This window comes from Lygodium microphyllum, chromosome 19, assembly GCF_053477565.2.
Source record: "Lygodium microphyllum isolate KBCC chromosome 19, Lygodium_microphyllum_v1.1.10, whole genome shotgun sequence".
Classification (NCBI taxonomy): Eukaryota; Viridiplantae; Streptophyta; class Polypodiopsida; order Schizaeales; family Lygodiaceae; genus Lygodium; species Lygodium microphyllum.
In genome coordinates this window covers 71060927-71076830 of record NC_141153.1, presented here as the reverse complement: position 1 = coordinate 71076830, position 15904 = coordinate 71060927, and the positions used below count along the sequence as shown (strand labels likewise).

The window sequence follows — 15904 nt, the reverse complement described above, 5'->3', positions numbered from 1 at the left end:
ATGCACTTTCTAGAGTGCCTCGCATTGCAACTATTACAATGGCTCATCATGAAGATTTTCAAACGATGAAGAATACTTATGATGAAGATACTGATTTTGCAGCAATTTGGTCAAATTTACAGCAAGGAGGTTCTCATCTAGATTATTCCATCAAAGACGGTTACCTTCTCATGAACAATCGCCTTTGTGTCACTCTTCCTATTCGACAAAAGGTGCTTAAAGAAAGTCATGAACCCCCTTATGCAGGGCATAGAGGGAGGGCAGCCACTCTAAGTGCAATTGAGTGCTACTTTTATTGGCCAACATTACGAAGAGATACACATAACTTCATTGAGGCTTGTCTGGTATGCCAAAATCCAAATATGATAGGCAGAAGATTCCAGGATTGTTGCAACCTCTTCCAGTGCCCAAAGATCCATGGGAATCTATCACAATGGATTTCATCTCAGGTATTCCAAGAACACCTCAAGGTCATGATATGATTTGGGTCATAATTGATAGATTCAGCAAACAATCACATTTTATTCCATGTCATAAAACATTGAAATCCACACAAGCTGCAAGACTTTTCATTCAACATATCTTCAGATTACATGGTATGCCTTCTGAGATTATTTTGGATAGAGACTCCAAATTCACAAGTAACTTTTGGCGTGCTTTATTTGAGAATTTGGGAACCACTTTAAAGTTCTCCTCAGCTTTTCATCCTCAAACTAACGGCCAAACAGAGGTGATGAATCTTACTCTTTTGGATATGTTGAAAGCTTATGTTAGTGAACATAAGTCACAATGGGAGAAATATCTTCCATTATTGGAGTTTACTTACAACAATACAGTGCACTCATCCACAGGGAAAGCTCCAAATGAAATAGTACAGGGTAAAGTGATTCCTCCTCCAATTATTCGCACTAAAGATAAAATTTTTGCTGCTGATGAGTTTGCTTCAGATTTAAAAATCGCAATGGATCAAGTTCGAGCCACTATCAAAGTTGCCCAAGAGCGACAAAAGAAGCAAGTAAACGAAGAAGACCTTTGGCTTTTGAAAAGGGTCAATATGTCTTGCTAAAGTTTGATAAAAGTAGGCTCAAACAAGGTTCTGGTCAAAATTCATATTTTCCAAAGCTCTCCAGTAGATACTTTGGACCCTTCAAAGTGATTGAGAAAATAAATGAAGTTTCTTATCGACTTGAGCTTCCTACTCATTGGAAAATACACAATGCTTTTCATGTAAGTTTGCTAAAACCTTACATAGGACCAGAACTAAAGGAACCCATTACTGAAGATTCCCCAGAAGTTGAAGAAACAGAGCAACTCTTGGAACCTAAAAATATTTTGTTTCTCAAGGATCGAACCACGAGAAGTGGCCTTGTGACACGAAAATTCTTACTAAAATTCAAGAATCTACCCACAACAGATGCACAGTGGGTAGATGAAAAATTCATGAAGGATTACCCAAATATTCTTCAGCCATATCAAGAAGCTTTTCAGCTGAGGACAGTTGAATAAAAGCCAGAGGGCTGTCACAACTCTATAGAAACAGAATTTGTATCCTTTTTCATTAATTTATCTATATAATAATTTATTAAATTTAATTCCTTTGCACTAATTAGATATAAAGAAAAGTGCATTGGAGTTGGCCACTGATGAGTGGTCACAGGTTATGGTGGACCCACGCGGTGGGTTAGAGAAAAGATAGTTCACACTTCCACCTATATGGCCCGATTGGGCGCCTATGACTAGAACTCACGCATATCAGGGTTAGACTCACACACAGAAAGGATTGATGCCTTGAAGTGTGGGCTAGATCCACCAGAACAGACAGTTACAATCAACAAGATGGCATGATCATGAAATGCTTGTATAATGTGCATGTGTGGGCTGAAAGCTTGAAATGCACATTTCTTTGCATAGGAAAGTCACATGAAGATTCGGATACCATTTTTGCGATGTACACGGAAAAAGCTTTCATATGACACCCATATTGGGGGGTCCCTAAATTTTAGGAGATTCCTAAATTTTAGGAAGTCTCTAAATTTTAGGAGCCTCGAATTAGCCTAAAAATGCTAGTCCTAAAAAATAGGGATATCATTCTAAAAATAGTAAGTTTTGTACTCTGACTGTGCTTACTAAATTTGGTGGTTTCTATTCTTGACAGTATTCAACCCAAAAAGGAAGGCCATAGAGAAGAGACAAGTGTCAAGACACTTGTCACACAAGTTTCCAAGTGTCCCACCACTTGTCACATCTCATGACATGTGGCTGGACACTTGTCTTGTGCTACTCCACTTTCCCCTTTTGTACTAGCTCTTCCCTCTCCTATAAATAAGAGCTCATTTTTCTTCATTCAGCATCATTTTTCTTTGCTGTAAACTCATGTATAGCACCCCATAGATAGCCAAAAACTGACCCCATCCATCCCCATCATCATCCCCCACTTCTCCATTATCAAATTCCTCCATATTTCCTCTTCTATCACTGTTGTTTTACAGGACATCAAGCCTGTAAGTTCATTACAATATCTCATTTTCAAGCTCTTTCTTCCATTTTAGCAACAAGAAGCAAGCCCTATCCATGTACTACTATTCAACGATGGAGAAGACTGATTTCCCCTTTTTCTTCTCTCATACTGTAAAGAAATCAGTTCTTATCATTGCATAATAGATAATGTGTGTGTGTTTGTACATCTTTGCATGATCTTGTGAGAGTGAGAATTACTCTCAGGTTGATTGTAACTGAGCTCTTCCCTAAGGGACTTGGGTTGAGCAGAAATACATTCCTTCGGGGGGGGGGGGGGGGGATCCATTTTCAACCCTCAATCTTGTCTCCATTACTTTTTCATTTTCATAGCTGTAATATTGTGAGTAATTTTTATTTTTAGCTTTAAGTGTTCATTCTCTTTTATATTAAATCTTGAAAACAAGTGAATATCATAATTGTTAAGCATACTACGTTGTTCGGGGCGTTTACAGATGAGGAGACTTGTATTCCATAAGCACAGTGAGGAGAGTGGAGAAGTTGAAAAGCTATAAAGGCATGTACTTGGTTCACTTTTCAATATATGCTATTGTACTTTGTACTTCATTGTGAGTCCTTGTCATGTCCTACTCAGGATTGTCTTTATGAGTCCAAGCATTCTATCTTGGAACCTAATTCAACCGAGTAACAGTTAGTGTCATTTGCCTATGTTGTCATGGCTTTATTTACTACATTCCAACCTCCATAGCTACAGCCATGCTCTAGATCCACGTGTTTCTCAACATGGTATCATAGTGAGTTGAGCATGGCTTAGCTCTCCTCTCTGCTTCTTTAGCGCTTCACCGTCTCAGATCAACTCAGGATAAGTGTATGACTTCATCTTCAACTTCATTTTCTTCTTGCCCTACTTGGCAACCATAGCCAAACAAGACCTGCCCATCTTGGAGCAACTGATGTAGCCAAAGGAAAGCATATCTTGCCCTGCTCCCTTTTGGAGACTTCTTCCTCACATCAAGGCGCAACATCTTATGATCTCATAGTTCGACATTAGCCTGCGTATAGCCTAACATTGCAAAAATTTGACCTTGCTGTCCTGTTTGTGCACGTCCTTTGTTGTACTCTTAGATCTGCACCTACATGCTGCCATTGATCTTGTGTGTATAGGGCAAAGAAAGCCCATAAAGTAGGCTGGCTTCTCACAAAAGGTCTCCTAGAAATACCTCTTGTATGAGCTACACCAACTGAATACTTAGTTGCCTATCAAACCCTAGAAGCAGGAAGCCATAACCAGAAATTTGAAAACTTGCCATCCTTGTTCTTTTCTCACTGCCATCATCAATAATGATTTTGATCACTCTAACATTACCTTTGAAGTCTATTGCGGATTTGAAAGTGCCCAAGGAAGTTCAAAAATTACCCAACAAACATCAAGCCCAATATCAAGATCTTCAAGACATAGTATCTATTAATACTCAATCGGTGTCTCTTGGCACTTGTGTATTCAACTCACTTATGAACAAGCTATTCACTGATTTTACCATAGTTGTTCAAAAGCTTATTCTCAGCACTTGTAATGATTTAAAGCCCTATTGATCAAATCCATTTGTAAGCATGGAAGAAAATGAATAACAAAGCTCTAGGTATTATTGCCTTGGGTCTATTAGATGACGTATTATACCACATCTCTGGCATCAAGGATGCAAAGAAGGCATGGGAAGAGCTTGATAGGATCTTTGGTACACAAGCAAAGAACTCAAAGGTAAAATTACTCATGCAGTTTTATAAGTTGGATGTTAAAGATAGTTTGTTTGTATACATCAATAAGTTCAAGAGCCTTAAAACTCAACTTGCAACTCTTAAAAAGAACATTGATGAGGATGAGGCAATAACACTGCTACTTACTAGTGTTAATCGTGAACCATATGAGAATCTTGTGTCTACACTAAGTAATGTCCCCAATATCTCACTCAAAGACATTGAGCACTCATTGCTTGATGGAGAAAGTAAATTTAAAAGCAAGGATGTAAAAGAAACCAGCTCAAGGGATAACCTCTTGTACACCAAATGTACTTATGCAGCAAGGACGTGGTTGAGGATTCACCACCAATAGCAACAATGACCGAATTATTTGTCATTATTGTGGCAAGAATGGCCATGTAGCCATTGAATTTTTCCACAAGAAGAGAGCACAACATGTGCAAGAAGATCACCACCAAAGCCAGTTTATGCATGAAGAAGAAGAAGAAGAAGAAGATGCTTCTACTACCATCAATAAATCTGACAGACTGTTTTAAAGAAATTTTCATTGTATCTTCCCCATAGTGGATCATGTTTTTCCCATAGTGGATGTTTTCTTTCCCTTGGTGGATTTGTACTAAAAAAAACCTTGCTAAAAATGTAAAATTTCAAGCTTGACTTGATTAGGCTGCCCAAGAGCTAGTCTCTCAGGCCATGTTATCATGTAGGGGGGGGACAAAAGCCAGCAAGTGTAGGAATTCATCATTTGAGGGGGGGGGGGGGGGGGGTGTTGGAAAATAGGTCAAACGATGTATGTTGCATGATGAGGAGACTTGTATCCCATAAGCAAAGTGAGGAGAGTGGAGAAGTTGAAAAGCTATAAAGGCATGCACTTGGTTCACTTTTTAATATATGCTATTGTACTTTGTACTTCACAATGAGTCCTTGTCATGTCCTACTTGGGATTGTGTTTATGAGTCCAAGCATTCTATCTTAGAACCTAATTCAACCAAGTAACAGTTAGTGTCATTTGCCTATGTTGTCATAGTTCTAGTTACTACATTCCAACCTCCATAGCTACAACCATGCTCTAGATCCACGTGTTTCTCAATAGTTTTCTACCAAGAACATGACCCAATATATCACCCCTCACTTGGAAGTGGATGGAATTTGTGCGTCTTCATGATAAAGTGAAGCATAAAGTTATCCTTTTTGGTGATGCCAATAGTTTAAATGAAGTAGCATTGAAAGTTTGGAACCAAATAAGGATAGTAGTTATTAGGGTTATTTGAAGATTTAAGATTGCTAGACTATTTGGCAAATGCTATAGTTTTATTAAACTCATGGATGTATAAGCTAAATGCAAGGAAGAAGTTCTAGCGAAATAAAAGGACATGCAAAGTATGCTTTGGTGCATAAGAAGACTTTAAGGAGAATGGTCAAGGCCAATAGTCTACCCTTATTTTGATTGCCTCTTTGGTTTTGTTATTAAAAAAAAACTTGAGTTGCATCCTAAGTTGATGTTGTAATATTTCCTTAGAATGATTACACATTATTAAAAAAATGATGTAAATCACAATTGATTGTCAAAAAGCTAGGAACACAGTTTAGCTATCATGGCCTTAGTCATTCATTAGAATTGCCCACTAGGTCAGGCTCAAGTGGATAGTTGGAGGGGTCAAGTTGTTCTTTAAGAGAGGAATTACCCCTAGGTTGGTTGTAGACTAACCTAAACGGATAGGCAAAAAACTTTGAGAAAGGGGCGAGCTTTTGATGTATTAAAAGATAATTAGACTTATAGTGCTCACATAGGAATCTATTGTGTTGAGCCTATTTTGGACGAAAATTGCATGATTTTGACATCCACCTAGAGACAAAAGGTCTTAGCCACTCATGTAGTCAACATCACTTACAAAGCTTGTGGAAGATGCTCATTTGCTATGTCTATTTTCCCATGAAGATGGTCGCTTGCACCTACATGAGGTGTTTGTCCTCATTGTGTGAACTGGCCCCTTGCTAACTTATAGTGGTTGGTGGTATGTATATGAGCCGGTGGTGGTATGCATATGAGCCCCCATGCCTGAGCCACAACTAACCCTGACGAGGAAAATACAACAACACAAGGCCACAATAGCTTCCCTAGGATGAAATTTTTTGCACCTAAACTTTTTGATGTAGGCCTATTCAATGTAATGACTGCAAATTTAATTACAAAAAACCCGATTACTATCTAAGAACTGATAAAAGAGTCTGACTCGGCCGGAGAAGAGAAAACAGGGAGAGAGCCGAAAGATTCGTCGATCCAACGAATCCTTCGATCCAGAGAACAGAGGAGCTCGCCTGACAGCAGAAGGAAGCAGGAGATTCATGGCGGCCTCCGCTGCAGCACCGAATGATCCTGCCACAAAGAAAATGAAGGTGCAAGACCTGCGACCCGGGACGTCCGGCCATAACCTGGTGGTGAAAGTAGTCAGCGCCAAGGCTGTTCTACAAAAGTCCCGGGCAGACATGCCTTACCAGCGTCACGGCCGACTCTCGGAATGCATTGTCGGCGACGACACAGCTTCGATTGTTTTCACTGCACGGAATGATCAAGGCAAACACTCTTTACTCGTTTTCTTTTGGTTGTTCTACTGCTTAGTCATGGATCCGTATTTGATTTCTAGTGATAAGCCAGTTTTAGATCTCGAGGCTGTTTTTAAAAAGAAACAAGGTGTTGCTAATTATATTACTCAGAAGAATTTTGCAAAGAAGTGCAGGTGCTCAACAGTCTCGCTGCAGCTGTCTGTAAATTAGGAATCATCATAAGATGTTAAGACTACTAGTACCTTTTCTTTTTTGGTGATTACTTTTCTAATTAAGTATTTTGGGGTCCAAAAAAAACAAAGAATTGCAATGTTTTTCTTTCCCTGTGATGACCTACTACTGACACTTTGCAGCAACAGTTATGCGTGATAGAAACTTACTGAGAAGAATGTTATAAAAAACCCAACTTTTGTAGGAGAAGAGTAAAAAGTATGAAGAATGTCATAACAAGCTTAACTTTGGTAGGAGAGGATGAAGCTTTTCTTTGGCTATTCATGAACGGAAAGCTAATTACCAGGTGATGAGTGATATTCCATAATTTGGCAAGCTAATTATGGTACTAGTTATATTCCATATTTATGATACTATGACGTGCATGGATGTGGCATGCATATGTTATTACCTTGGACATGAGTATTAGTCATGTTGGATCTCATTTATTGTATATTCGGTATTAATTCCTAATTATTATGACTAAGGAATTCACTAGATAAGATGGAAGCTTTAGCGCTTGACTCCATAAATATTAAGAGGAGGCTGCCAAGGAGTTGGTAAGATTCAGCTAGATATTCTAGTGTAAATGCCAAGCGTCTTAGGCTCTAACTATTGGTTTGGTTACATGCTTAGTCGACCACTTACAAGAGCACTGCAGGCTAATGGATGAACATCGCACAAACGTGAAGAAAGGGAGAGGATAACTCCAAAAAGTACTGTTATTGCTGGATATGTAGGGGGAAAAAGATGGCAATCAAGCATTGAACATTGCTACAAGAATAGGTTGGCTTTTGATAGGCCTGACTAGTAGGTCCAAGTAAAGTTTGATGGATGATTTCTTGTTGATGAGAGTGCTAGATGGGCAATTGCCACATTTGTAGTTGCCACTTGCCTACACCATTGTTTCCAATATACCTCTATGGTCCATGCTCTTGTAAGTGTTTACATAGTTTGCTAAGCTGTAATCAAGCAAGCTTTATTATGGATTGGTTAAGCTCCATTGATTTACAAGTGCCTCAGTTTTGGATTCATAGCCATATGTTGGTTGTTGCGCTTTTGGCCAAAGTAGATTTACAGAAGGCTAAGCTAATTAATTGCTTTTGGTATTAAAGGTGTCGAAATTTTAGGCAAGTGAGGACAGCCATTCAAAGTGTTAGATTTCATGGAAGCAGGAAGGAGAGCAACACGGAGTGAAGCAACTTGCTTCCTCTCTCTATTCTTCTTCTTATTCATTTAGCACACACATAGTGCATATACAACCTAAGGTCATAAAGACCATTCACACTAGAAGTAACACCGACTTATTTAATATACCTAACTGATCTAGCCAGACTAGTTGTGTCCAGCTCATGTCGGTCAAACACACATGTACGAGCTTGATATTCTAACACTCTCCCTCAAGCTCAAGACAGCATATGTACTCCATGTTAGCCTGCTCTTCTTCAGTCTCAGTCTGTCATCTCCTGGTTGTGAGCTCCTGTCAGAGTCTGACAGGAGACAGAGGGGCTCTGTCAGTGTGTTTTTAGGCTGCTTTAGTCAGCATGCAGCCTTGGGCATTTTACAGCCCAATCTGGGCTGTTTCTGGGCTGACTGCCCATTATTTTGGGCAGTCGGCCAGATCTGGCCATAGTTGGACCAGATTTGGCTGGTCGGCCAAATCTGGCCAGGTCGGCCAGTTTGCTGGCTGGGGGCTATTTATAGCAACCCCCCCAGTCAGTCCAGCATTCACTCTCTGCAGGTACAGCACTGCTCCCTCCGTCTCCGTCTCCGGCATTGGTGCTGCCTCTGCTTCCAGTCTGTCCTGGTTCCCTCACTAACGCTCCGGGCTGCGTGCAGGGACTGTTCTGTCCATTCCAGTGTATTCAGCATTCATCTCAGTCAGTGCAGACTTTCTTCCTTCATTCTCTGCTTCCTCTCTCCTCTCCTCTGTGTTCGTGTTCTTCTTTCGCTGCGCACTCTCACATGGTATCATCGCCTGATTGAGAGTACGGAGGACGACCTTCAGGAGAGAAATACCTTACTGCTGCTGCCAAGATCCACAACAGCCAGGCGATTGCTTCAGGCGGCTGCCAACAGGTCCCTCCCAGCCAGGCGACTGCATCAGGAGGCTGTACAGCCTGCGTTTGCTGTACACAGGGGCTGCCACGTCATCCAGTGACGCAGCAACCCTGCGTTTGCTGCCAGGCGACCTCTTCTGTTGCAGGGCGACCTTCCTACAGGCTGCGTTTTGCTGCTCTGCAGGTCGCTTCTACCCCAGGCTGCTCCTTTCCTGCAGGCAACCTCTGTCTGGGCTGGTTCCCGGTACTGGTGGTCTCTTTTCTGGTGTTCGACATCAGATCTATTTGCGTTTTGCAGATCCAGGTGTTTGTAGGCATTCTCTGCCTGTGTCTTGGTGGTTGGTGACCACATTGCTGGTCCTATTTTGTCAGCGGCACAACTTTCTTTGGTATTTTGCAGATTGGAAGATGTCTTACCAGTTTTCAGGCTTTGAAGACTCAGAGGATGAGCTTTTTTCTCATCATTCCTCTGAGCGGAGGCGGGACTATCGTGAAGTTCGACATCGGGAAGACCCTCCTCGCACTCGTCCTTCTTCAGTCCATGCATCTCAGAGGGTTCCATCTACTTCGAAGGTTTCTTCAGTGAAGACTGCATCAGATGTGCGGATGCCTTCCTTGATTCCCTCTATATAGGTGCCGATTCTCCCTTCCTTTCCAAAGGAAGACAAGTTGGATGGTTCCAACTACTCCCTATGGTCATGCAAGGTGGCTTGCATCCTTGATACCTTTGATCTGTGGGAGCTTGTTTCTTCGCCCATCGACCGACCCCCCGTGGATTCGTCCGATGGCACCTCTATGGACCGTGCAGCCTTATGGGATAGGCTCAACTCTCGAGCCCGTTCCTTTCTTTTTATGAGTCTCCATGATTCTGTTCTTGTACATGTTCACAGGTTAAAGACTGCGGCGGAAGTATGGACAAAGCTTGCGTCTTTGTATCAGCACAAGACATTTGCCCACAAGATTTCCCTGGAGAAGAAGTTGCGGATGCTCAGTCTTGATGGTTCTTCTTCCATGAAGGAGCACATCACAAAGATGGAGGATATGCGAGGCGAGCTAGCCTCTCTTGGCCGTCTGATATCGTCTGAGGATATGGCGATGATTCTGTTGACTCAGCTGCCATCACCCCGTTATGATGTCTTCTACACCAGCCTCATCACTTCGAGGACCCGTGAGACTCTCCTATGGGAGGAACTTTCCCCGCTTGTCTTGGAGCATGACGAGCGACTCAAAGAGGTGGGAGTCAGTGGCTCCACCAAGGCATTTACGGCTGGCACAGGTGGTGGCAAGAAGAAGAAACAAAAGAAGGAGAAGTCCAAGGACAAGAAGGAGGAAGACAAGAAGGATGCGAAGGAGAAGAATCCCAAGTGTCCCCATTGTGGGAAGGGCACTCATCCCGAGGAGAAGTGTTGGCAGAAGTATCCCCATTTGAAGCCTAAGGAGAAGGACTCGAAGGCGGCCCCAGCCACAACAGAATCTGGGTTTGTGCATCTCTTTGTTGAGGAAGACACTGCCCTAGCTTCTACCACACAGGAGAAGCCTTGGCTCGTCGACAGTGGAGCATCTTCACATATGACCTTCCGTCAGGATTGGCTTCAGGATCTTCGTTCCAGAGGGGGTACAGTCACCATTGGTGACAATTCTACAGTTTCTGTTCATGGAGTGGGGACTTTACCTATGTTTTCTGACAGGCGGTCTTCCTCCGCCAAAGTTCTCTATGTGCCTGATTTGGGTTTTAACCTATTATCTGTGCATGGTCTTACTCAGTTAGGTACCCGAGTCATTTTTACTCAGGATGCAGTCACAGTGGAGGATGCTTCCACAGGTGATGCTCTTTGGATAGGTACACAGGAGGGTGGGCTTTATACGCTCACAGCCTTGGCTGCGCGGACTTCCCATGAGCTTGGGCTGCTCTGGCATGCTCGGTATGGTCATCTGAACCTCGATTCTCTTCGCCGGGCTTCTAGGAGGAAGATGGTGGAGGGACTTCCTGATTTCCCTCCTCTTCACACTTTGTGCCCTAGCTGCTTGAGGGGCAAGCAGCACCGGCAGCCTCACCCGCAGGTTGCTTCTAGGCGGGCTACTACTCCGCTTGAGTTGGTTCATACCGACCTTTGCGGACCTCTGGGCACGGCCTCCCTTGGGAAGGCCAAGTATTTGATGCTGATTGTGGACGACTCCCCAAGGTGTAGGAGAGTCGCAGAGGGGTGGCGGCATTCAGCCGTTGGAGGATCCCCTATGTTTGTGCTTCGTGCCATTAGTGGTGGAGCGTGCGAATCGGACCATGATTGAGATGGCCCGATCTATGCTGGAGCATGGGAGTCTTCCTCATTTCCTTTGGGGTGAGGCGGTGGCTACAGCGGTGCATATACGCAACCGCTCTCCGACTTCAGCACTACAGGACATGACTCCATATGAGGCTTTCTTTGGGAAGAAGCCTTCCGTGTCCCATTTTTGCATCTTTGGGTGCGATGCTTTTGTCCATGTGGACAAGAAGAAGAGGAAGATGAAGTTCGAATCTAAGTCGAGAAAGCTTATCTTCGTTGGTTATAGTACGACCACGAAGGGATATCGGCTCTACGACCCGACGACGCGGCAGGTTGAGGTGAGCAGGGATGTGATCTTTGATGAGGCTTCGGCCTTTGAGGATCCGATTGATGGTTCTATTACAGATGTTTCTTCATCATCGACGGACCCCCATCCCCCCCCCCCCCCCCCCCCCCCCCCCCCACCCACCCACCCACCTTCTCTCCCTTCACTTCCTTCCAGGATCACCCTTAGCACCCCCCCTATTCCTCCTCCTTCGGCTTCCCTTTCCCCTTTGGTGGATGTGCCTTCGACTTCTGCGAGCTCTTCTACCGCCACTTCGGGATCTTCACGGGATATATAGCCTTCTTCAGATGCGGAGGATCTACCTTCACTCGGTGAGGGGGAGTCCCTCTCCGATTTGGGTGCTTTACAGGTTCCGGAGACCCCCCGGTCTCCCTCACAGCAGCAGGAGTCTCTCAGGATTCCTTTGTGGTATCGCTGGCTCATGCAGGATTCAGGTGTTACTCACTTTCCTGCTTCTTCTACAGGTCCTCGTCGATCAGCCCGTTTACAGGCCCAGCGGGACAGTTCACTATGTGTGAACTATGCTCTTATGTCACAGATTCTTCAGGATTCCGAGCCTTCCACTGTGGAGGAGGCTCTTGCACAGGATATTTGGAGACAGGCTATGCAGGCCGAGCTCGACTCCATCGAGCGAAACCATACGTGGGAGCTTGTACCGTGTCCCGCGAAACGGAAGGTGATTGGTGTGAAATGGGTCTTTAAGACCAAATATCTTGTAGATGGCTCCTTGGACAAGCATAAAGCTAGGCTTGTTGCCAAGGGTTTTGCCCAGCGTGCAGGGTTGGATTACTTTGAGACTTTTGCTCCTACGGCTAGGATGTCCACCATCCGAGTGCTTTTGGCTCTTGCTGCTCACCACCGTTGGCCTGTCTATCAGATGGACGTCAAGTCTGCTTTTCTGAATGGCGTTCTTGAGGAGGAGATTTATGTTTCACACCCTCCTGGTTTTCTTGTGCAGGGGAAGGAGGATCATGTCTACAGGCTGCGGAAGGCTCTTTATGGCCTAAAGCAGGCTCCTCCTGCTTGGTACCAGCGGATTGACCGCTTCTTTCTACAGAGTGGCTTTGCGCGCTCTGCTTATGATCCCAACCTCTACTTACAGGTTGTGGATTCTCTTTCGGTGTTCCTCATCTTGTATGTGGATGATCTTATCATTACAGGGAGCGACACTCAGCAGGTGGAGCATACACGGTCCATTCTACAGCAGGAGTTTGACATGACGGATCTAGGGATCCTTCACTTCTTTCTAGGTCTGGAGATCTATCAGATGGCACAGGGCATTTTTATCTCGCAGCACAGGTACATCTCCGAGCTTCCAGGATCACCCTTAGCACCCCCCCTATTCCTCCTCCTTCGGCTTCCCTTTCCCCTTTGGTGGATGTGCCTTCGACTTCTGCGAGCTCTTCTACCGCCACTTCGGGATCTTCACGGGATATATAGCCTTCTTCAGATGCGGAGGATCTACCTTCACTCGGTGAGGGGGAGTCCCTCTCCGATTTGGGTGCTTTACAGGTTCCGGAGACCCCCCGGTCTCCCTCACAGCAGCAGGAGTCTCTCAGGATTCCTTTGTGGTATCGCTGGCTCATGCAGGATTCAGGTGTTACTCACTTTCCTGCTTCTTCTACAGGTCCTCGTCGATCAGCCCGTTTACAGGCCCAGCGGGACAGTTCACTATGTGTGAACTATGCTCTTATGTCACAGATTCTTCAGGATTCCGAGCCTTCCACTGTGGAGGAGGCTCTTGCACAGGATATTTGGAGACAGGCTATGCAGGCCGAGCTCGACTCCATCGAGCGAAACCATACGTGGGAGCTTGTACCGTGTCCCGCGAAACGGAAGGTGATTGGTGTGAAATGGGTCTTTAAGACCAAATATCTTGTAGATGGCTCCTTGGACAAGCATAAAGCTAGGCTTGTTGCCAAGGGTTTTGCCCAGCGTGCAGGGTTGGATTACTTTGAGACTTTTGCTCCTACGGCTAGGATGTCCACCATCCGAGTGCTTTTGGCTCTTGCTGCTCACCACCGTTGGCCTGTCTATCAGATGGACGTCAAGTCTGCTTTTCTGAATGGCGTTCTTGAGGAGGAGATTTATGTTTCACACCCTCCTGGTTTTCTTGTGCAGGGGAAGGAGGATCATGTCTACAGGCTGCGGAAGGCTCTTTATGGCCTAAAGCAGGCTCCTCCTGCTTGGTACCAGCGGATTGACCGCTTCTTTCTACAGAGTGGCTTTGCGCGCTCTGCTTATGATCCCAACCTCTACTTACAGGTTGTGGATTCTCTTTCGGTGTTCCTCATCTTGTATGTGGATGATCTTATCATTACAGGGAGCGACACTCAGCAGGTGGAGCATACACGGTCCATTCTACAGCAGGAGTTTGACATGACGGATCTAGGGATCCTTCACTTCTTTCTAGGTCTGGAGATCTATCAGATGGCACAGGGCATTTTTATCTCGCAGCACAGGTACATCTCCGAGCTTCCAGGATCACCCTTAGCACCCCCCCTATTCCTCCTCCTTCGGCTTCCCTTTCCCCTTTGGTGGATGTGCCTTCGACTTCTGCGAGCTCTTCTACCGCCACTTCGGGATCTTCACGGGATATATAGCCTTCTTCAGATGCGGAGGATCTACCTTCACTCGGTGAGGGGGAGTCCCTCTCCGATTTGGGTGCTTTACAGGTTCCGGAGACCCCCCGGTCTCCCTCACAGCAGCAGGAGTCTCTCAGGATTCCTTTGTGGTATCGCTGGCTCATGCAGGATTCAGGTGTTACTCACTTTCCTGCTTCTTCTACAGGTCCTCGTCGATCAGCCCGTTTACAGGCCCAGCGGGACAGTTCACTATGTGTGAACTATGCTCTTATGTCACAGATTCTTCAGGATTCCGAGCCTTCCACTGTGGAGGAGGCTCTTGCACAGGATATTTGGAGACAGGCTATGCAGGCCGAGCTCGACTCCATCGAGCGAAACCATACGTGGGAGCTTGTACCGTGTCCCGCGAAACGGAAGGTGATTGGTGTGAAATGGGTCTTTAAGACCAAATATCTTGTAGATGGCTCCTTGGACAAGCATAAAGCTAGGCTTGTTGCCAAGGGTTTTGCCCAGCGTGCAGGGTTGGATTACTTTGAGACTTTTGCTCCTACGGCTAGGATGTCCACCATCCGAGTGCTTTTGGCTCTTGCTGCTCACCACCGTTGGCCTGTCTATCAGATGGACGTCAAGTCTGCTTTTCTGAATGGCGTTCTTGAGGAGGAGATTTATGTTTCACACCCTCCTGGTTTTCTTGTGCAGGGGAAGGAGGATCATGTCTACAGGCTGCGGAAGGCTCTTTATGGCCTAAAGCAGGCTCCTCCTGCTTGGTACCAGCGGATTGACCGCTTCTTTCTACAGAGTGGCTTTGCGCGCTCTGCTTATGATCCCAACCTCTACTTACAGGTTGTGGATTCTCTTTCGGTGTTCCTCATCTTGTATGTGGATGATCTTATCATTACAGGGAGCGACACTCAGCAGGTGGAGCATACACGGTCCATTCTACAGCAGGAGTTTGACATGACGGATCTAGGGATCCTTCACTTCTTTCTAGGTCTGGAGATCTATCAGATGGCACAGGGCATTTTTATCTCGCAGCACAGGTACATCTCCGAGCTTCTTTCGGAGTTTGATATGGCTGAGTGTCGGCCTATCTCATGCCCTATGGACCCTGAGTCCAAGCTTTTGACAGCTGGAGTTCCTCTTACCGATCCTTTGGGATCATGTATGGAGATGGGATTACCCTTTCTGGATGGAGTGATTCTGATTGGGCAGGTGATGTGGATTCGTGACGATCCACTACAGGTTATGCTTTCACCCTTGGATCTGGTGCTGTCTCTTGGAGCAGCAAGAAGCAGCCTACTGTGGCACTTTCTTCTACAGAGGCTGAGTATCGGGCCCTATGTTCGACCGCTATGGAGGCAGTTTGGCTCCGTCGCTTACTCGCGGAGATTGGCTTTTCCCAGACCGGACCTACAGAGCTGCGCGTGGATAACCAGAGTGCTCTTGCTCTGGCCAAGAACCCGGTGTTTCATGCTCGTACGAAGCACATTGAGGTTCAGTATCACTATGTTCGAGAGCGGATCGTGGATTCGGAGCTGGTGGTGGTCTATTGTCCTACGGCGGCCAATGCAGCTGATCTCTTTACGAAGCCGTTGCCTCAGGCTTCTTTGCTTCATCACATGCGGTTCTTGGGTCTTCAGA

The 15904-nt window shown here is 45.3% G+C and overlaps 1 protein-coding gene across 1 annotated transcript in view; it reads left to right on the top strand.

The window, feature by feature from the left end:
* The first annotated feature begins 6449 nt into the window (after nucleotides 1–6449).
* The window catches only part of LOC148020012 (uncharacterized protein At4g28440-like), a 33317-nt gene continuing 23862 nt past the window's right edge, over nucleotides 6450–15904 (top strand). The window contains exon 1 of the mRNA XM_087700264.1: nucleotides 6450–6808. Within this exon, the coding sequence (XP_087556390.1) occupies nucleotides 6580–6808 (229 nt within the window). The 5' untranslated portion in view covers nucleotides 6450–6579. The remainder of the gene's footprint in view (nucleotides 6809–15904) is intronic.